At 54.5% G+C, this 18121-nt stretch overlaps 2 protein-coding genes across 2 annotated transcripts in view; one reads left to right on the top strand and one right to left on the bottom strand.

Moving 5' to 3' along the window:
- Positions 1-18121, top strand: part of psmb12 (proteasome 20S subunit beta 12) — an 88981-nt gene that overhangs the window by 59021 nt on the left and 11839 nt on the right. The gene's annotated exons all lie outside the window — the stretch shown is intronic.
- psmb8a (proteasome 20S subunit beta 8A) lies at positions 2238-17080 on the bottom strand. The gene is made up of 6 exons (XM_069199013.1): positions 16571-17080; positions 13692-13836; positions 7676-7787; positions 7124-7253; positions 6763-6967; positions 2238-2462 (listed from the first exon to the last, which is right to left on the bottom strand). The coding sequence occupies exons 1-6, from the start codon at positions 16715-16717 to the stop codon at positions 2374-2376; spliced, it is 828 nt and encodes a 275-aa protein (XP_069055114.1). The 5' UTR covers positions 16718-17080; the 3' UTR covers positions 2238-2373.

The raw sequence follows: 18121 nt of genomic DNA on the forward strand, positions 1-18121 counted from the left end.
TCCTCCTGATCCACCGGCTGCACAAACAACACGATGCGCGAGTATGTTCACATTTCCAGCTCCTTGCGAAGTCCCGTGTGCGCCGACATCGAGCTGCACTGGGGTCAGAGGCCAGAGGTCAGGGTCCTGCTCATGCAGCTCCTCTCAGAGCAGGGACATCCAGGGACGTTTCCGCTGTCGGGCAGCAGGGTGTCCAGCAGAGCCGGTGTAGTTTACTGTAGGAAACAGCCCTGAGGCTGCGAGCAGACCCGCAGCTCTTTCACACAGCCCGGGCAGCGGCAGGAGAGGACGAGGCGCCTGGATCAGCGGGGTTCAGGGCTACTGTACAATAACACAGGCGACGATCCTGGGAAACCGGTCACTAGTGCACTTGTTAATTAGTGTTGTTTTTGCCCGTGACTGCAGTTTGCTTTGTTTCTGAAGCCCTAAACGGAGCGCCCAACCAGGCGTGCGGTTTCCGACACCCTCGCTGCGGGGAAACGTCTTGTTTTTCCTCCTTTTTGAGGAACCTGAAGGACGTTGCTTTTCCGCCTGCGGAACTGTAAGACCCGGGCGAGAGCCGCTGATGTGTTTTTCCTGTTGCGGGGTTTGTCCGCGCTGGGCGGCCGCGTCTCGTCTCTCTTTGCCTGCTGGCGTGAAACCCCCGTTTCTTCGGCGAGTGTCGGGGAGCTTCCTAGATCTCACGGGGGACAGAAACATCCAGGGAGTGAATATTGAGTGAGGGTTTGGATTATCCCGCTTGGTGAAGGGGGAACACGTTCACAGCGCATCTCCTAGCACTGCCGTCAAGCCCTCTTCGTGCCGTAACGCGGTATCCCAAACATTGGCACGACAGTGTCGTAACCACCCTGCTCGCATAGCTGTGCTGATCTGACAGACCCGGGGTCACAGGTCACAGGGACTTGAACCCCACTCAGAGAGGGGAGACTGGGTGTCACAGGTCACAGAGCTTGAACCCCACTCAGAGAGTGGAGACCAGGGGGTCACAGGTCACAGACTTGAACCCAACTCAGAGAGGGGAGACAGGGGTCACAGGGACTTGAACCCCACTCAGAGAGGGGAGACCGGGGGTCACAGGTCACAGGGACTTCAACCCCACTCAGAGAGAGGGGAGACTGGGAGTCACAGGGACTTCAACCCCACTCAGAGAGGGGAGACCAGGGGGTGATAGTCCACAGAGGCTTGAACCCTACTCAGAGAGGGGAGACCGGGGTCACAGGTCACAGGGACTTGAACCCCACTCAGAGAGATGAGGTGTTGGAGTTCCGTACTGGAGGCTAATTCAGTCGTGATGGTGGGGAGGAGCAGCTCTGTGTGGGACCTGTCCTGGTTCTCCTCTCCATCTTCAGGTAATAACTGTTCACAGTGAGCCGTTTCTCTGATATACTGTGTGTGTTCTTTGTGACCGATGTTCTCTGTCACCTTCTGCTTCAGTGTAACTGTTCATTTTCTTCTGTCAGCATTGCGTCTCAGTTCTGTTGTACAGATATCACTAAGAAGTGCTGTTATTGCTCTCACCTGAAGAAGCTCCACAGCCGAGACATTGTGTTTCCTTTCTTTTCAGCAGGAATAAACGCTTTACTTGTTACTTGTTATAAAGTGTGTTATTACCCAGGACGCCGTGTGCTGTGTCACTGTCGATCAGTCCTGCTGTCCTCAATGATAATATGTAAATAATAATTTATTTAATTTACTTAATTATTCCATTGTAGGAAACTTTAAGTGTTGATAGTTATAACCTGATCATTGTAAATCAGTGGACAGTGAGTGTTTTACACAGAGAGTGGTGGGGGTGGGGAACAAGCCGCCGATACCCTGGCTTCTCTCCAGACACAGCTGGGTGAGCTCCTCCAGTCAGGACAGGAGGCTCTACTGTACACAGAGTGGGGTGGGGGTGGGGAACAGGCTGCCCAGCCCTGTGGTTGAAGCCGATACCCTGGCTTCTCTCCAGACACAGCTGGGTGAGCTCCTCCAGTCAGGACAGGAGGCTCTTCTGTACACAGAGGGGGGTGGGGGTGGGGAACAGGCTGCCCAGCCCTGTGGTTGAAGCCGATACCCTGGCTTCTCTCCAGACACAGCTGGGTGAGCTCCTCCAGTCAGGACAGGAGGCTCTACTGTACACAGAGAGGGGTGGGGGTGGGGGACAAGCTGGCTGAGCTCCTCAGGTTGAGCTGATCGAGAGAGGGGGGGCAGGGGGGGTGTCTGCAGGAGGTGAAGGAACAGGCCACAGCCCCAGGTGCGAGGAAGAGCTTTATTGTACAGCAGTGATACAGGTGTGGTGACACAGACAGCACAGCTCGCTCAAACCGCCCTGCCTCTCCTTCACCGTGAAGACGTGCACCAGTGAACCCCCACTCCTGGTCTGCTGGTCCCTCAAAACATGCCCTTCCGGTACCGGTGGATCAGCTCGGACACGTCCTCCTGACACACCTTGACCCAGCCGTCCTGCTTCATGTGGTACACTGAGCAAACACAAGATCGTTAACATCGTTAACACTGACACACCGGGCACGGGCTTTACACTGTCTGTCTCATGGACTGGAGTGTCCAGTCAGTGTGTGTGTATGAACCCCTCTCTCTCTCAGTGCAGTGTTCATGTACTGGAGTGTCCAGTCAGTGTGTCTGTGTGAACCCCTCTCTCTCTCAGTGCAGTGTTCATGTACTGGAGTGTCCAGTCAGTGTGTGTGTATGAACCCCTCTCTCTCTCAGTGCAGTGTTCATGTACTGGAGTGTCCAGTCAGTGTGTCTGTGTGAACCCCTCTCTCTCTCAGTGCAGTGTTCATGTACTGGAGTGTCCAGTCAGTGTGTCTGTATGAACCCCTCTCTCTCTCAGTGCAGTGTTCATGTACTGAAGTGTCCAGTCAGTGTGTGTGTATGAACCCCCCTCTCTCTCAGTGCAGTGTTCATGTACTGGAGTGTCCAGTCAGTGTGTGTGTGTGAACCCCTCTCTCTCTCAGTGCAGTGTTCATGTACTGGAGTGTCCAGTCAGTGTGTGTGTATTAACCCCTCTCTCTCTCAGTGCAGTGTTCATGTACTGGAGTGTCCAGTCAGTGTGTCTGTGTGAACCCCTCTCTCTCTCAGTGCAGTGTTCATGTACTGGAGTGTCCAGTCAGTGTGTGTGTGAACCCCTCTCTCTCTCAGTGCAGTGTTCATGTACTGGAGTGTCCAGTCAGTGTGTGTATGAACCCCTCTCTCTCTCAGTGCAGTGTCAGTGTACTGGAGTGTCCAGTCAGTGTGTGTATGAACCCCTCTCTCTCTCAGTGCAGTGTTCATGTACTGGAGTGTCCAGTCAGTGTGTGTCTGTATGAACCCCTCTCTCTCAGTGCAGTGTTCATGTACTGGAGTGTCCAGTCAGTGTGTGTGTATGAACCCCTCTCTCTCTCAGTGCAGTGTTCATGTACTGGAGTGTCCAGTCAGTGTGTGTGTATGAACCCCTCTCTCTCTCAGTGCAGTGTTCATGTACTGGAGTGTCCAGTCAGTGTGTGTGTATGAACCCCTCTCTCTCTCAGTGCAGTGTTCATGTACTGGAGTGTCCAGTCAGTGTGTGTGTATGAACCCCTCTCTCTCTCAGTGCAGTGTTCATGTACTGGAGTGTCCAGTCAGTGTGTCTGTATGAACCCCTCTCTCTCTCAGTGCAGTGTTCATGTACTGGAGTGTCCAGTCAGTGTGTGTCTGTATGAACCCCTCTCTCTCTCAGTGCAGTGTTCATGTACTGGAGTGTCCAGTCAGTGTGTCTGTATGAACCCCTCTCTCTCTCAGTGCAGTGTTCATGTACTGGAGTGTCCAGTCAGTGTGTCTGTATGAACCCCTCTCTCTCTCAGGGCAGTGTTCATGTACTGGAGTGTCCAGTCAGTGTGTGTGTATGAACCCCTCTCTCTCTCAGTGCAGTGTCAGTGTACTGGAGTGTCCAGTCAGTGTGTGTGTGTGAACCCCTCTCTCTCAGTGCAGTGTTCATGTACTGGAGTGTCCAGTCAGTGTGTGTGTGAACCCCTCTCTCTCTCAGTGCAGTGTTCATGTACTGGAGTGTCCAGTCAGTGTGTGTGTGTGAACCCCTCTCTCTCTCAGTGCAGTGTTCATGTACTGGAGTGTCCAGTCAGTGTGTCTGTATGAACCCCTCTCTCTCTCAGTGCAGTGTTCATGTACTGGAGTGTCCAGTCAGGGTGTCTGTATGAACCCCTCTCTCTCTCAGTGCAGTGTTCATGTACTGGAGTGTCCAGTCAGTGTGTCTGTGTGAACCCCTCTCTCTCTCAGTGCAGTGTTCATGTACTGGAGTGTCCAGTCAGTGTGTGTATGAACCCCTCTCTCTCTCAGTGCAGTGTTCATGTCCTGGAGTGTCCAGTCAGTGTGTGTGTATGAACCCCTCTCTCTCTCAGTGCAGTGTTCATGTACTGGAGTGTCCAGTCAGTGTGTGTGTATGAACCCCTCTCTCTCTCAGTGCAGTGTTCATGTACTGGAGTGTCCAGTCAGTGTGTGTGTATGAACCCCTCTCTCTCTCAGTGCAGTGTTCATGTACTGGAGTGTCCAGTCAGTGTGTCTGTATGAACCCCTCTCTCTCTCAGTGCAGTGTTCATGTACTGGAGTGTCCAGTCAGTGTGTGTATGAACCCCTCTTTCTCTCAGTGCAGTGTTCATGTACTGGAGTGTCCAGTCAGTGTGTGTGTATGAACCCCTCTCTCTCTCAGTGCAGTGTTCATGTACTGGAGTGTCCAGTCAGTGTGTGTGTATGAACCCCTCTCTCTCTCAGTGCAGTGTTCATGTACTGGAGTGTCCAGTCAGTGTGTGTGTATGAACCCCTCTCTCTCTCAGTGCAGTGTTCATGTACTGGAGTGTCCAGTCAGTGTGTCTGTATGAACCCCTCTCTCTCTCAGTGCAGTGTTCATGTACTGGAGTGTCCAGTCAGTGTGTGTGTGAACCCCTCTCTCTCTCAGTGCAGTGTTCATGTACTGGAGTGTCCAGTCAGTGTGTGTGTGTGAACCCCTCTCTCTCTCAGTGCAGTGTTCATGTACTGGAGTGTCCAGTCAGTGTGTCTGTATGAACCCCTCTCTCTCTCAGTGCAGTGTTCATGTACTGGAGTGTCCAGTCAGGGTGTCTGTATGAACCCCTCTCTCTCTCAGTGCAGTGTTCATGTACTGGAGTGTCCAGTCAGTGTGTCTGTGTGAACCCCTCTCTCTCTCAGTGCAGTGTTCATGTACTGGAGTGTCCAGTCAGTGTGTGTATGAACCCCTCTCTCTCTCAGTGCAGTGTTCATGTCCTGGAGTGTCCAGTCAGTGTGTGTGTATGAACCCCTCTCTCTCTCAGTGCAGTGTTCATGTACTGGAGTGTCCAGTCAGTGTGTGTGTATGAACCCCTCTCTCTCTCAGTGCAGTGTTCATGTACTGGAGTGTCCAGTCAGTGTGTGTGTATGAACCCCTCTCTCTCTCAGTGCAGTGTTCATGTACTGGAGTGTCCAGTCAGTGTGTCTGTATGAACCCCTCTCTCTCTCAGTGCAGTGTTCATGTACTGGAGTGTCCAGTCAGTGTGTGTATGAACCCCTCTTTCTCTCAGTGCAGTGTTCATGTACTGGAGTGTCCAGTCAGTGTGTGTGTATGAACCCCTCTCTCTCTCAGTGCAGTGTTCATGTACTGGAGTGTCCAGTCAGTGTGTGTGTATGAACCCCTCTCTCTCTCAGTGCAGTGTTCATGTACTGGAGTGTCCAGTCAGTGTGTGTGTATGAACCCCTCTCTCTCTCAGTGCAGTGTTCATGTACTGGAGTGTCCAGTCAGTGTGTGTGTATGAACCCCTCTCTCTCTCAGTGCAGTGTTCATGTACTGGAGTGTCCAGTCAGTGTGTCTGTATGAACCCCTCTCTCTCTCAGTGCAGTGTTCATGTACTGGAGTGTCCAGTCAGTGTGTCTGTATGAACCCCTCTCTCTCTCAGTGCAGTGTTCATGTACTGGAGTGTCCAGTCAGTGTGTGTGTGAACCCCTCTCTCTCTCAGTGCAGTGTTCATGTACTGGAGTGTCCAGTCAGTGTGTGTGTATGAACCCCTCTCTCTCTCAGTGCAGTGTTCATGTACTGGAGTGTCCAGTCAGTGTGTGTGTATGAACCCCTCTCTCTCTCAGTGCAGTGTTCATGTACTGGAGTGTCCAGTCAGTGTGTGTGTATGAACCCCTCTCTCTCTCAGTGCAGTGTTCATGTACTGGAGTGTCCAGTCAGTGTGTGTGTATGAACCCCTCTCTCTCTCAGTGCAGTGTTCATGTACTGGAGTGTCCAGTCAGTGTGTCTGTATGAACCCCTCTCTCTCTCAGTGCAGTGTTCATGTACTGGAGTGTCCAGTCAGTGTGTGTGTATGAACCCCTCTCTCTCAGTGCAGTGTTCATGTACTGGAGTGTCCAGTCAGTGTGTGTGTGTGAACCCCTCTCTCTCTCAGTGCAGTGTTCATGTACTGGAGTGTCCAGTCAGTGTGTCTGTATGAACCCCTCTCTCTCTCAGTGCAGTGTTCATGTACTGGAGTGTCCAGTCAGTGTGTCTGTATGAACCCCTCTCTCTCTCAGTGCAGTGTTCATGTACTGGAGTGTCCAGTCAGTGTGTGTGTATGAACCCCTCTCTCTCTCAGTGCAGTGTTCATGTACTGGAGTGTCCAGTCAGTGTGTGTGTGAACCCCTCTCTCTCTCAGTGCAGTGTTCATGTACTGGAGTGTCCAGTCAGTGTGTGTGTATGAACCCCTCTCTCTCTCTCAGTGCAGTGTTCATGTACTGGAGTGTCCAGTCGGTCAGTGTACTCACTGTTGACCAGTCCTCCAGAGTAGGCGTCCCTGTGTGTGGCGTGGGCGATGGCGCGGCGGCCCAGCTCGTAGGCCTCCTCGTCGGTCAGGTCCTCTCGATAGCCGCTGTCCACAACTCCATAGGCGTAGCCGTTTCCGCAGCCCGTGGAGAAGAGGTGACCGGAGAGACGGGTGCCATCGTCGTCCACATAGTACAGTCCCGGGCCCTGGAGACACACACTGTGTTAACGCACCGAACACACGCACGGTGCGCACACACTGTGTTAGCGCACCGAACACTCGCACTGTGTGCACACACTGTGTTGGCGCACCGAACACTCGCACTGTATTAGCACACCAATCACTAATACACAGAACTGTACCTTCTTATCCCACCCAATGATCATACTGCCTATGGAGAGACCCATCCCCCGGTATCCACACATCATGTTGGACAGCAGCTTGGAGGCAGCAGATACTGAGATTCTCTCCTTGTTGCGCAGCTTGTAGAGTCTGACAGAGAGTAAAGGGTTAATACAGACACTGACTGGACACTCCAGGACATGAACACTGCACTGAGAGAGAGAGGGGTTCATACACACACTGACTGGACACTCCAGTACATGAACACTGCACTGAGAGAGAGAGAGGGGTTCACACAGACACACTGACTGGACACTCCAGTACATGAACACTGCACTGAGAGAGAGAGGGGTTCATACACACACACTGACTGGACACTCCAGTACATGAACACTGCACTGAGAGAGAGAGGGGTTCACACATACACACTGACTGGACACTCCAGTACATGAACACTGCACTGAGAGAGAGAGGGGTTCATACAGACACACTGACTGGACACTCCAGTACATTAACACTGCACTGAGAGAGAGAGGGGTTCATACACACACACTGACTGGACAGTAACTGACCGGCACTCCTTGGCCAGCAGTCTCTCCCAGTACTGGCAGTCCGCTGCGCTCCCTGACATGGTGCCCAGCAGGTAGGGGTTGATCTCTATCACCTTGTTGGTGTCCTTGGAAGCTGCAGAGAACAGACAGGGTGTCACACTGCTGTCCCATCCTGTAAACCAGGACGCAGTCTGGGCAGCTCTGTCCTGTGAGGTGGTGAGAAATGTGGGTTTGGCTGTAAACCAGGACGCAGTCTGGGCAGCTCTGTCCTGTGAGGTGGTGAGAAATGTGGGTTTGGCTGTAAACCAGGACGCAGTCGGGGCAGCTCTGTCCTGTGAGGTGGTGAGAAATGTGGGTTTGGCTGTAAACCAGGACGCAGTCGGGGCAGCTCTGTCCTGTGTGACGGTGAGAAATGTGGGTTTGGCTGTAAACCAGGACGCAGTCGGGGCAGCTCTGTCCTGTGAGGTGGTGAGAAATGTGGGTTTGGCTGTAAACCAGGACGCAGTCGGGGCAGCTCTGTCCTGTGAGGTGGTGAGAAATGTGGGTTTGGCTGTAAACCAGGACGCAGTCGGGGCAGCTCTGTCCTGTGAGGTGGTGAGAAATGTGGGTTTGGCTGTAAACCAGGACGCAGTCGGGGCAGCTCTGTCCTGTGAGGTGGTGAGAAATGTGGGTTTGGCTGTAAACCAGGACGCAGTCGGGGCAGCTCTGTCCTGTGAGGTGGTGAGAAATGTGAGTTTGGCTGTAAACCAGGACGCAGTCTGGGCAGCTCTGTCCTGTGAGGTGGTGAGAAATGTGGGTTTGGCTGTAAACCAGGACGCAGTCGGGGCAGCTCTGTCCTGTGTGACGGTGAGAAATGTGGGTTTGGCTGTAAACCAGGACGCAGTCGGGGCAGCTCTGTCCTGTGTGACGGTGAGAAATGTGGGTTTGGCTGTAAACCAGGACGCAGTCGGGGCAGCTCTGTCCTGTGAGGTGGTGAGAAATGTGAGTTTGGCTGTAAACCAGGACGCAGTCGGGGCAGCTCTGTCCTGTGTGACGGTGAGAAATGTGGGTTTGGCTGTAAACCAGGACGCAGTCGGGGCAGCTCTGTCCTGTGTGACGGTGAGAAATGTGGGTTTGGCTGTAAACCAGGACGCAGTCTGGGCAGCTCTGTCCTGTGAGGTGGTGAGAAATGTGGGTTTGGCTGTAAACCAGGACGCAGTCGGGGCAGCTCTGTCCTGTGTGACGGTGAGAAATGTGGGTTTGGCTGTAAACCAGGACGCAGTCGGGGCAGCTCTGTCCTGTGTGACGGTGAGAAATGTGGGTTTGGCTGTAAACCAGGACGCAGTCTGGGCAGCTCTGTCCTGTGTGACGGTGAGAAATGTGGGTTTGGCTATAAACCAGGACGCAGTCTGGGCAGCTCTGTCCTGTGAGGTGGTGAGAAATGTGAGTTTGGCTGTAAACCAGGACGCAGTCGGGGCAGCTCTGTCCTGTGAGGTGGTGAGAAATGTGGGTTTGGCTGTAAACCAGGACGCAGTCTGGGCAGCTCTGTCCTGTGTGACGGTGAGAAATGTGGGTTTGGCTGTAAACCAGGACGCAGTCGGGGCAGCTCTGTCCTGTGAGGTGGTGAGAAATGTGGGTTTGGCTGTAAACCAGGACGCAGTCGGGGCAGCTCTGTCCTGTGAGGTGGTGAGAAATGTGGGTTTGGCTGTAAACCAGGACGCAGTCTGGGCAGCTCTGTCCTGTGAGGTGGTGAGAAATGTGGGTTTGGCTGTAAACCAGGACGCAGTCGGGGCAGCTCTGTCCTGTGAGGTGGTGAGAAATGTGAGTTTGGCTGTAAACCAGGACGCAGTCGGGGCAGCTCTGTCCTGTGAGGTGGTGAGAAATGTGGGTTTGGCTGTAAACCAGGACGCAGTCTGGGCAGCTCTGTCCTGTGTGACGGTGAGAAATGTGGGTTTGGCTGTAAACCAGGACGCAGTCTGGGCAGCTCTGTCCTGTGTGACGGTGAGAAATGTGGGTTTGGCTATAAACCAGGACGCAGTCGGGGCAGCTCTGTCCTGTGAGGTGGTGAGAAATGTGGGTTTGGCTGTAAACCAGGACGCAGTCTGGGCAGCTCTGTCCTGTGAGGTGGTGAGAAATGTGGGTTTGGCTGTAAACCAGGACGCAGTCGGGGCAGCTCTGTCCTGTGAGGTGGTGAGAAATGTGGGTTTGGCTGTAAACCAGGACGCAGTCGGGGCAGCTCTGTCCTGTGAGGTGGTGAGAAATGTGGGTTTGGCTGTGAACCAGGACGCAGTCGGGGCAGCTCTGTCCTGTGAGGTGGTGAGAAATGTGGGTTTGGCTGTAAACCAGGACGCAGTCGGGGCAGCTCTGTCCTGTGAGGTGGTGAGAAATGTGGGTTTGGCTGTAAACCAGGACGCAGTCGGGGCAGCTCTGTCCTGTGAGGTGGTGAGAAATGTGAGTTTGGCTGTAAACCAGGACGCAGTCGGGGCAGCTCTGTCCTGTGAGGTGGTGAGAAATGTGGGTTTGGCTGTAAACCAGGACGCAGTCTGGGCAGCTCTGTCCTGTGTGACGGTGAGAAATGTGGGTTTGGCTGTAAACCAGGACGCAGTCGGGGCAGCTCTGTCCTGTGTGACGGTGAGAAATGTGGGTTTGGCTGTAAACCAGGACGCAGTCTGGGCAGCTCTGTCCTGTGAGGTGGTGAGAAATGTGGGTTTGGCTGTAAACCAGGACGGAGTCTGGGCAGCTCTGTCCTGTGTGACAGTGAGAAATGTGGGTTTGGCTGTAAACCAGGACGCAGTCTGGGCAGCTCTGTCCTGTGTGACAGTGAGAAATGTGGGTTTGGCTGTAAACCAGGACGCAGTCGGGGCAGCTCTGTCCTGTGAGGTGGTGAGAAATGTGAGTTTGGCTGTAAACCAGGACGCAGTCGGGGCAGCTCTGTCCTGTGAGGTGGTGAGAAATGTGGGTTTGGCTGTAAACCAGGACGCAGTCGGGGCAGCTCTGTCCTGTGAGGTGGTGAGAAATGTGGGTTTGGCTGTAAACCAGGATGCAGTCTGGGCAGCTCTGTCCTGTGTGACGGTGAGAAATGTGGGTTTGGCTGTAAACCAGGACGCAGTCTGGGCAGCTCTGTCCTGTGAGGTGGTGAGAAATGTGGGTTTGGCTGTAAACCAGGACGCAGTCGGGGCAGCTCTGTCCTGTGTGACGGTGAGAAATGTGGGTTTGGCTATAAACCAGGACGCAGTCGGGGCAGCTCTGTCCTGTGAGGTGGTGAGAAATGTGAGTTTGGCTGTAAACCAGGACGCAGTCGGGGCAGCTCTGTCCTGTGTGACGGTGAGAAATGTGGGTTTGGCTGTAAACCAGGACGCAGTCGGGGCAGCTCTGTCCTGTGAGGTGGTGAGAAATGTGAGTTTGGCTGTAAACCAGGACGCAGTCTGGGCAGCTCTGTCCTGTGAGGTGGTGAGAAATGTGGGTTTGGCTGTAAACCAGGACGCAGTCGGGGCAGCTCTGTCCTGTGTGACGGTGAGAAATGTGGGTTTGGCTGTAAACCAGGACGCAGTCGGGGCAGCTCTGTCCTGTGTGACGGTGAGAAATGTGGGTTTGGCTATAAACCAGGACGCAGTCGGGGCAGCTCTGTCCTGTGAGGTGGTGAGAAATGTGAGTTTGGCTGTAAACCAGGACGCAGTCGGGGCAGCTCTGTCCTGTGTGACGGTGAGAAATGTGGGTTTGGCTGTAAACCAGGACGCAGTCTGGGCAGCTCTGTCCTGTGAGGTGGTGAGAAATGTGGGTTTGGCTGTAAACCAGGACGCAGTCGGGGCAGCTCTGTCCTGTGAGGTGGTGAGAAATGTGGGTTTGGCTGTAAACCAGGACGCAGTCGGGGCAGCTCTGTCCTGTGAGGTGGTGAGAAATGTGAGTTTGGCTGTAAACCAGGACGCAGTCGGGGCAGCTCTGTCCTGTGAGGTGGTGAGAAATGTGGGTTTGGCTATAAACCAGGACGCAGTCGGGGCAGCTCTGTCCTGTGTGACGGTGAGAAATGTGGGTTTGGCTATAAACCAGGACGCAGTCGGGGCAGCTCTGTCCTGTGAGGTGGTGAGAAATGTGGGTTTGGCTGTAAACCAGGACGCAGTCGGGGCAGCTCTGTCCTGTGAGGTGGTGAGAAATGTGGGTTTGGCTGTAAACCAGGACGCAGTCGGGGCAGCTCTGTCCTGTGAGGTGGTGAGAAATGTGGGTTTGGCTGTAAACCAGGACGCAGTCGGGGCAGCTCTGTCCTGTGAGGTGGTGAGAAATGTGGGTTTGGCTGTAAACCAGGACGCAGTCGGGGCAGCTCTGTCCTGTGAGGTGGTGAGAAATGTGGGTTTGGCTGTAAACCAGGACGCAGTCGGGGCAGCTCTGTCCTGTGAGGTGGTGAGAAATGTGGGTTTGGCTGTAAACCAGGACGCAGTCGGGGCAGCTCTGTCCTGTGAGGTGGTGAGAAATGTGGGTTTGGCTGTAAACCAGGATGCAGTCTGGGCAGCTCTGTCCTGTGAGGTGGTGAGAAATGTGAGTTTGGCTGTAAACCAGGACGCAGTCGGGGCAGCTCTGTCCTGTGAGGTGGTGAGAAATGTGGGTTTGGCTGTAAACCAGGACGCAGTCGGGGCAGCTCTGTCCTGTGAGGTGGTGAGAAATGTGGGTTTGGCTGTAAACCAGGACGCAGTCTGGGCAGCTCTGTCCTGTGAGGTGGTGAGAAATGTGGGTTTGGCTGTAAACCAGGACGCAGTCGGGGCAGCTCTGTCCTGTGAGGTGGTGAGAAATGTGGGTTTGGCTGTAAACCAGGACGCAGTCTGGGCAGCTCTGTCCTGTGTGACGGTGAGAAATGTGGGTTTGGCTGTAAACCAGGACGCAGTCTGGGCAGCTCTGTCCTGTGAGGTGGTGAGAAATGTGGGTTTGGCTGTAAACCAGGACGCAGTCGGGGCAGCTCTGTCCTGTGAGGTGGTGAGAAATGTGGGTTTGGCTGTAAACCAGGACGCAGTCGGGGCAGCTCTGTCCTGTGTGACGGTGAGAAATGTGGGTTTGGCTGTAAACCAGGACGCAGTCTGGGCAGCTCTGTCCTGTGAGGTGGTGAGAAATGTGGGTTTGGCTGTAAACCAGGACGCAGTCGGGGCAGCTCTGTCCTGTGAGGTGGTGAGAAATGTGGGTTTGGCTGTAAACCAGGACGCAGTCGGGGCAGCTCTGTCCTGTGTGACGGTGAGAAATGTGGGTTTGGCTGTAAACCAGGACGCAGTCGGGGCAGCTCTGTCCTGTGTGACGGTGAGAAATGTGGGTTTGGCTGTAAACCAGGACGCAGTCGGGGCAGCTCTGTCCTGTGAGGTGGTGAGAAATGTGGGTTTGGCTGTAAACCAGGACGCAGTCGGGGCAGCTCTGTCCTGTGAGGTGGTGAGAAATGTGGGTTTGGCTGTAAACCAGGACGCAGTCGGGGCAGCTCTGTCCTGTGAGGTGGTGAGAAATGTGGGTTTGGCTGTAAACCAGGACGCAGTCGGGGCAGCTCTGTCCTGTGAGGTGGTGAGAAATGTGGGTTTGGCTGTAAACCAGGACGCAGTCTGGGCAGCTCTGTCCTGTGAGGTGGTGAGAAATGTGGGTTTGGCTGTAAACCAGGACGCAGTCGGGGCAGCTCTGTCCTGTGTGACGGTGAGAAATGTGGGTTTGGCTGTAAACCAGGACGCAGTCTGGGCAGCTCTGTCCTGTGTGACGGTGAGAAATGTGGGTTTGGCTGTAAACCAGGACGCAGTCTGGGCAGCTCTGTCCTGTGAGGTGGTGAGAAATGTGAGTTTGGCTGTAAACCAGGACGCAGTCTGGGCAGCTCTGTCCTGTGTGACGGTGAGAAATGTGGGTTTGGCTGTAAACCAGGACGCAGTCGGGGCAGCTCTGTCCTGTGAGGTGGTGAGAAATGTGGGTTTGGCTGTAAACCAGGACGCAGTCTGGGCAGCGCTGTCCTGTGTGACGGTGAGAAATGTGGGTTTGGCTGTAAACCAGGACGCAGTCTGGGAAGCTCTGTCCTGTGTGCCCGAGAAGATCTCGTCGCGGCGCTCACCGATGTACCTCCCCGCCGAGGCCCGCGAGTCCACGGCCACCACCACGCCCCCCCGGAACTTGAAGGCCAGCGTGGTGGTGCCGTGCTCGAGCTCGATGGACACGCCGCCCCTGTCCGCCGAGCAGGACTGCAGGAACGCGGCCGGCTGGGGAGAGAGAGGGGATCGGCCATCAGTCAGGTGACACCCAATTAACACCCAATTAACAGCCACTCGCCTCCGTCAGGCTGCGGTCTGTTACAGCTGTGCAGGAAGAGCTCATCTGTCTGTCTGCCTGTCTCTGTGCCTGCCTGTCTCTGTGCCTGCCTGTCTCTGTCTCTCTGCCTGCCTGTCTCTCTCAGGGTCTCTCTCTCTGTCTTGTGTGACACAGGGTCTCTCAATTCAATTCAGTTCAATTCAAGGTGCTTTATTAGCATGACCGATGGGTACAATCAGTGTTGCCAAAGCAAATAAAAATAATAAAATTAACATAGAACAAAACAAAAAATAGAAGTAAAATAAAATCTACAGACATGTTACAGACATTTACAACAAAGACATATTATAAAATATTGACATATACTGTAGGCGGCTGGAGCATTATTGGGAGACAGACTCACTGGTCCTCAGGCTGTGACAGGAGATCACATACTGGGCTGCCAGATCAACTGAGTTCCCTCCTCCCTCTCCCAGTAGGATTGGGACCTGTTGTGGTTTTGGCAGGGGTGGGAACTCTGGGATTAGATTTCTGAATTTCAGGAAGAATGTTTCTCTAATCCCAGAGTATCTGTCCCAGTGCAGTAGGAAGTGCACCTCTGTCTCTATCTCTCCCCGCTGGCAGTGGGAGCACAGCCTGTCCTCTCTGGGCAGCCAGGTCTGCCTGTGTCCAGTGTCTGTGTCCAGGCTGTGGTCACTGAGCCTGTCCTCTCTGGGCAGCCAGGTCTGCCTGTATCCAGTGTCTGTGTCCAGGCTGTGGTCACTGAGCCTGTCCTCTCTGGGCAGCCAGGTCTGCCTGTGTCCAGTGTGTGTGTCCAGGCTGTGGTCACTGAGCCTGTCCTCTCTGGGCAGCCAGGTTTGCCTGTATCCAGTTTCTATGGCCAGGTTGTGGTCACTGAGCCTGTACTTCGTCGGGGTCTGTTTCTGTTTGTTGTTTTTTATTTTGGTCAAATATTCAGCTAGTGTGTATTGTCTGTTTAAGGTTCTGTAGCATTCCAGTTTATGTTGTGTTTGTGTGTGTGTGTCCCAGTGTGTGAGATATTGCTGTTTGATCTGTGCTGTGATGTGGTTGAGTCTGAGCTGTGGTGCTCTAGCAGTGCTGTCCTGAGGCTGGTTGTGTGTTGTGTGTATTGTGCTGTGATGGGCTTGAGTCTGGGTTGTGGTGCTCTAGCAGTGCTGTCCTGAGGCTGGTTGTGTGTTGTGTGTATTGTGCTGTGATGTGGTTGAGTCTGGGTTGTGGTGCTCTAGCAGTGCTGTCCTGAGGCTGGTTGTGTGTTGTGTGTATTGTGCTGTGATGTGGTTGAGTCTGGGTTGTGGTGCTCTAGCAGTGCTGTCCTGAGGCTGGTTGTGTGTTGTGTGTATTGTGCTGTGATGGGCTTGAGTCTGGGTTGTGGTGCTCTAGCAGTGCTGTCCTGAGGCTGGTTGTGTGTATTGTGCTGTGATGGGCTTGAGTCTGGGTTGTGGTGCTCTAGCAGTGCTGTCCTGAGGCTGGTTGTGTGTATTGTGCTGTGATGGGCTTGAGTCTGGGTTGTGGTGCTCTAGCAGTGCTGTCTTGAGGCTGGTTTTGTGTTGTGTGTATTGTGCTGTGATGGGCTTGAGTCTGGGTTGTGGTGCTCTAGCAGTGCTGTCCTGAGGCTGGTTGTGTGTTGTGTGTATTGTGCTGTGATGGGCTTGAGTCTGGGTTGTGGTGCTCTAGCAGTGCTGTCCTGAGGCTGGTTGTGTGTTGTGTGTATTGTGCTGTGATGGGCTTGAGTCTGGGTTGTGGTGCTCTAGCAGTGCTGTCCTGAGGCTGGTTGTGTGTTGTGTGTATTGTGCTGTGATGGGCTTGAGTCTGGGTTGTGGTGCTCTAGCAGTGCTGTCCTGAGGCTGGTTGTGAGTTGTGTGTATTGTGCTGTGATGTGGTGAGTCTGGGTTGTGGTGCTCTAGCAGTGCTGTCCTGAGGCTGGTTAGTGTCGGTGTGGCTCAGGTCAGTGAGCCTCAGGACCAGCTGGCTCAGGGGGCTCTGTTTTGGGCTCAGCTCTTGGCTCAGCAGGGCTTTGTGGTGGTAGGAATTTTGGTCGCTGTTTTTTAGGTGTAGCCAATACTTTAATACTCTTTTCTGTATGTTTATCAATAGTGGGTACTGGCCTAATTCGGCCCTGCACCCGTTGTTAGGAGTTTTTCTCTGCACACGGAGGATGATTCTACAGATCTCCATGTGCAGAGTTTCTGTGGGGTGTTTGTCCCATTGGGTGTACTCCTGGTCTGTGAGGGGACCCCACACTTCACTGCCGTACAGGGCAATGGGTGAGAGTGATGCAGTTGTACTGGTATGAGCAGAGACTCGGTGCTCTTGAGTGACAGGGCTGAAGCACTCAGCAGTGTCAACAGCCAGCAGAGCAGTCAGTCATCAGCGGTGTTATCAGCTGCTGATCTGTGCGATCAGCCCCCGGGAGTTTAATGTGTTTTTCTGGGGGGAAAAGCCTCATTAACACCGCTGGAGCGCATGCGCTGCCCGCGTGTCCCCGGTCTCGCCCCACACCGCACGTGGAAGCCGGACCCCAGACCCCCACGGGTGCGGGAACACGCGTGTTTCACCTGGACACGGGTCCGAACCGAGAGGCGCGCTCGGGGCCGCGGGTTCCGTCCCGGCACCCGGGGGAGGGCCAGCCCGGTTCGGCGGCTCGGCGGTTCGGCTGCGACTCACGTCCACTCCCAGCGGCACCGCGAACTCCTGCCGCTCGGTTCCGAAGCTGTAGTGGCTGGTCCGGTCCAAGGCAGCCCGGCCGGTTCCGGAGAGCTGCTCTCCGAGTCCGGCTCGGAAGTTGTAGCCGCAGACGTCGGTTAAAGCCATAGTTCGGGTGTACGGACGGTTCGGGACGGGCGGTTCGGGTAATATCGATCCGGTATCGATCAGCTTGATCGAGCGGCGAGGATACGGGACGGCCGACTGCCTGAGAGGGGAGCGAGCTCGTGTCTCCGAGCAGCTTCCTGGATCTGAACCGAAACCGAAAGCGGTTCGGGGGCGGAACCCTTTGGTTTCGGTTTCCACTGCAGAGCGGGGGCCGAGGCCGAGACTGGCGGGCCCCGTGCTCCGCTCGGAACCGGCGGTCCAGCTCCCGGTCCGGGGCGGGAGCGGGCCGTGTCCGGCGGAGGCCGCTGGACAGCGGCGGGCTCCGGGTCCGGGGTCCAGTCTCCGGGCTCCGGCGCTGTCCGCCAGGGGGCGCAGCGGGCGGCCGCAGGGAAATCAGAGCGGGCGGCCCCGCCCCCCCGGGGCCGGCGGGCCAATGGGGAGAGCGAGCAGCGCCACGTCACCGCCTGCCAGGCAGAACCGTGCGGGACAGGTTACTGGGACAGGAAACACCGGCAGGGGGTGCTGGGACACCTTACTGGGAAAGGAAACACCGACAGGGTACTGGGACAGCTTACAGGACCGGTTGACCCTGACAGGGTACTGGGACAGGTTACAGAGGCACAGTAACCTCGTGACACAGTGACTCTACACACAGAGTAACACAGTAATACCACACACGGAGTAACACAGTCAGACACAGTGACTCCACACACAGAGTAACACAGTAATACCACACACGGAGTAACACAGTCAGACACAGTGACTCCACACACAGAGTAACACAGTCAGACACAGTGACTCCACACACAGAGTAACGCAGTAATACCACACACGGAGTAACGCAGTCAGACACAGTGACTCCACACACGGAGTAACGCAGTCAGACACAGTGACTCCACACACAGAGTAACACAGTAATACTACACACAGACTAACACAGTCAGACACAGTGACTCCACACACAGAGTAACACAGTCAGACACAGCGACTCCACACAGAGTAATACAGTAATACTACACACAGAGTAACGCAGTCAGACACAGTGACTCTACACACAGAGTAACGCAGTCAGACACAGTGACTCCACACACAGAGTAACGCAGTCAGACACAGCGACTCCACACAGAGTAACACAGTAATACTACACACAGAGTAACGCAGTCAGACACAGTGACTCTACACACAGAGTAACGCATTCAGACACAGTGACTCCACACACGGAGTAACACAGTCAGACACAGTGACTCCACACACAGAGTAACACAGTCAGACACAGTGACTCCACACAGAGTAACGCAGTCAGACACAGTGACTCCACACACAGAGTAACACAGTAATACTACACACAGAGTAACACAGTCAGACACAGTGACTCCACACAAAGAGTAACGCAGTCAGACACAG

Source organism: Lepisosteus oculatus, chromosome 14 (assembly GCF_040954835.1).
Source record: "Lepisosteus oculatus isolate fLepOcu1 chromosome 14, fLepOcu1.hap2, whole genome shotgun sequence".
Classification (NCBI taxonomy): domain Eukaryota; kingdom Metazoa; phylum Chordata; class Actinopteri; order Semionotiformes; family Lepisosteidae; genus Lepisosteus; species Lepisosteus oculatus.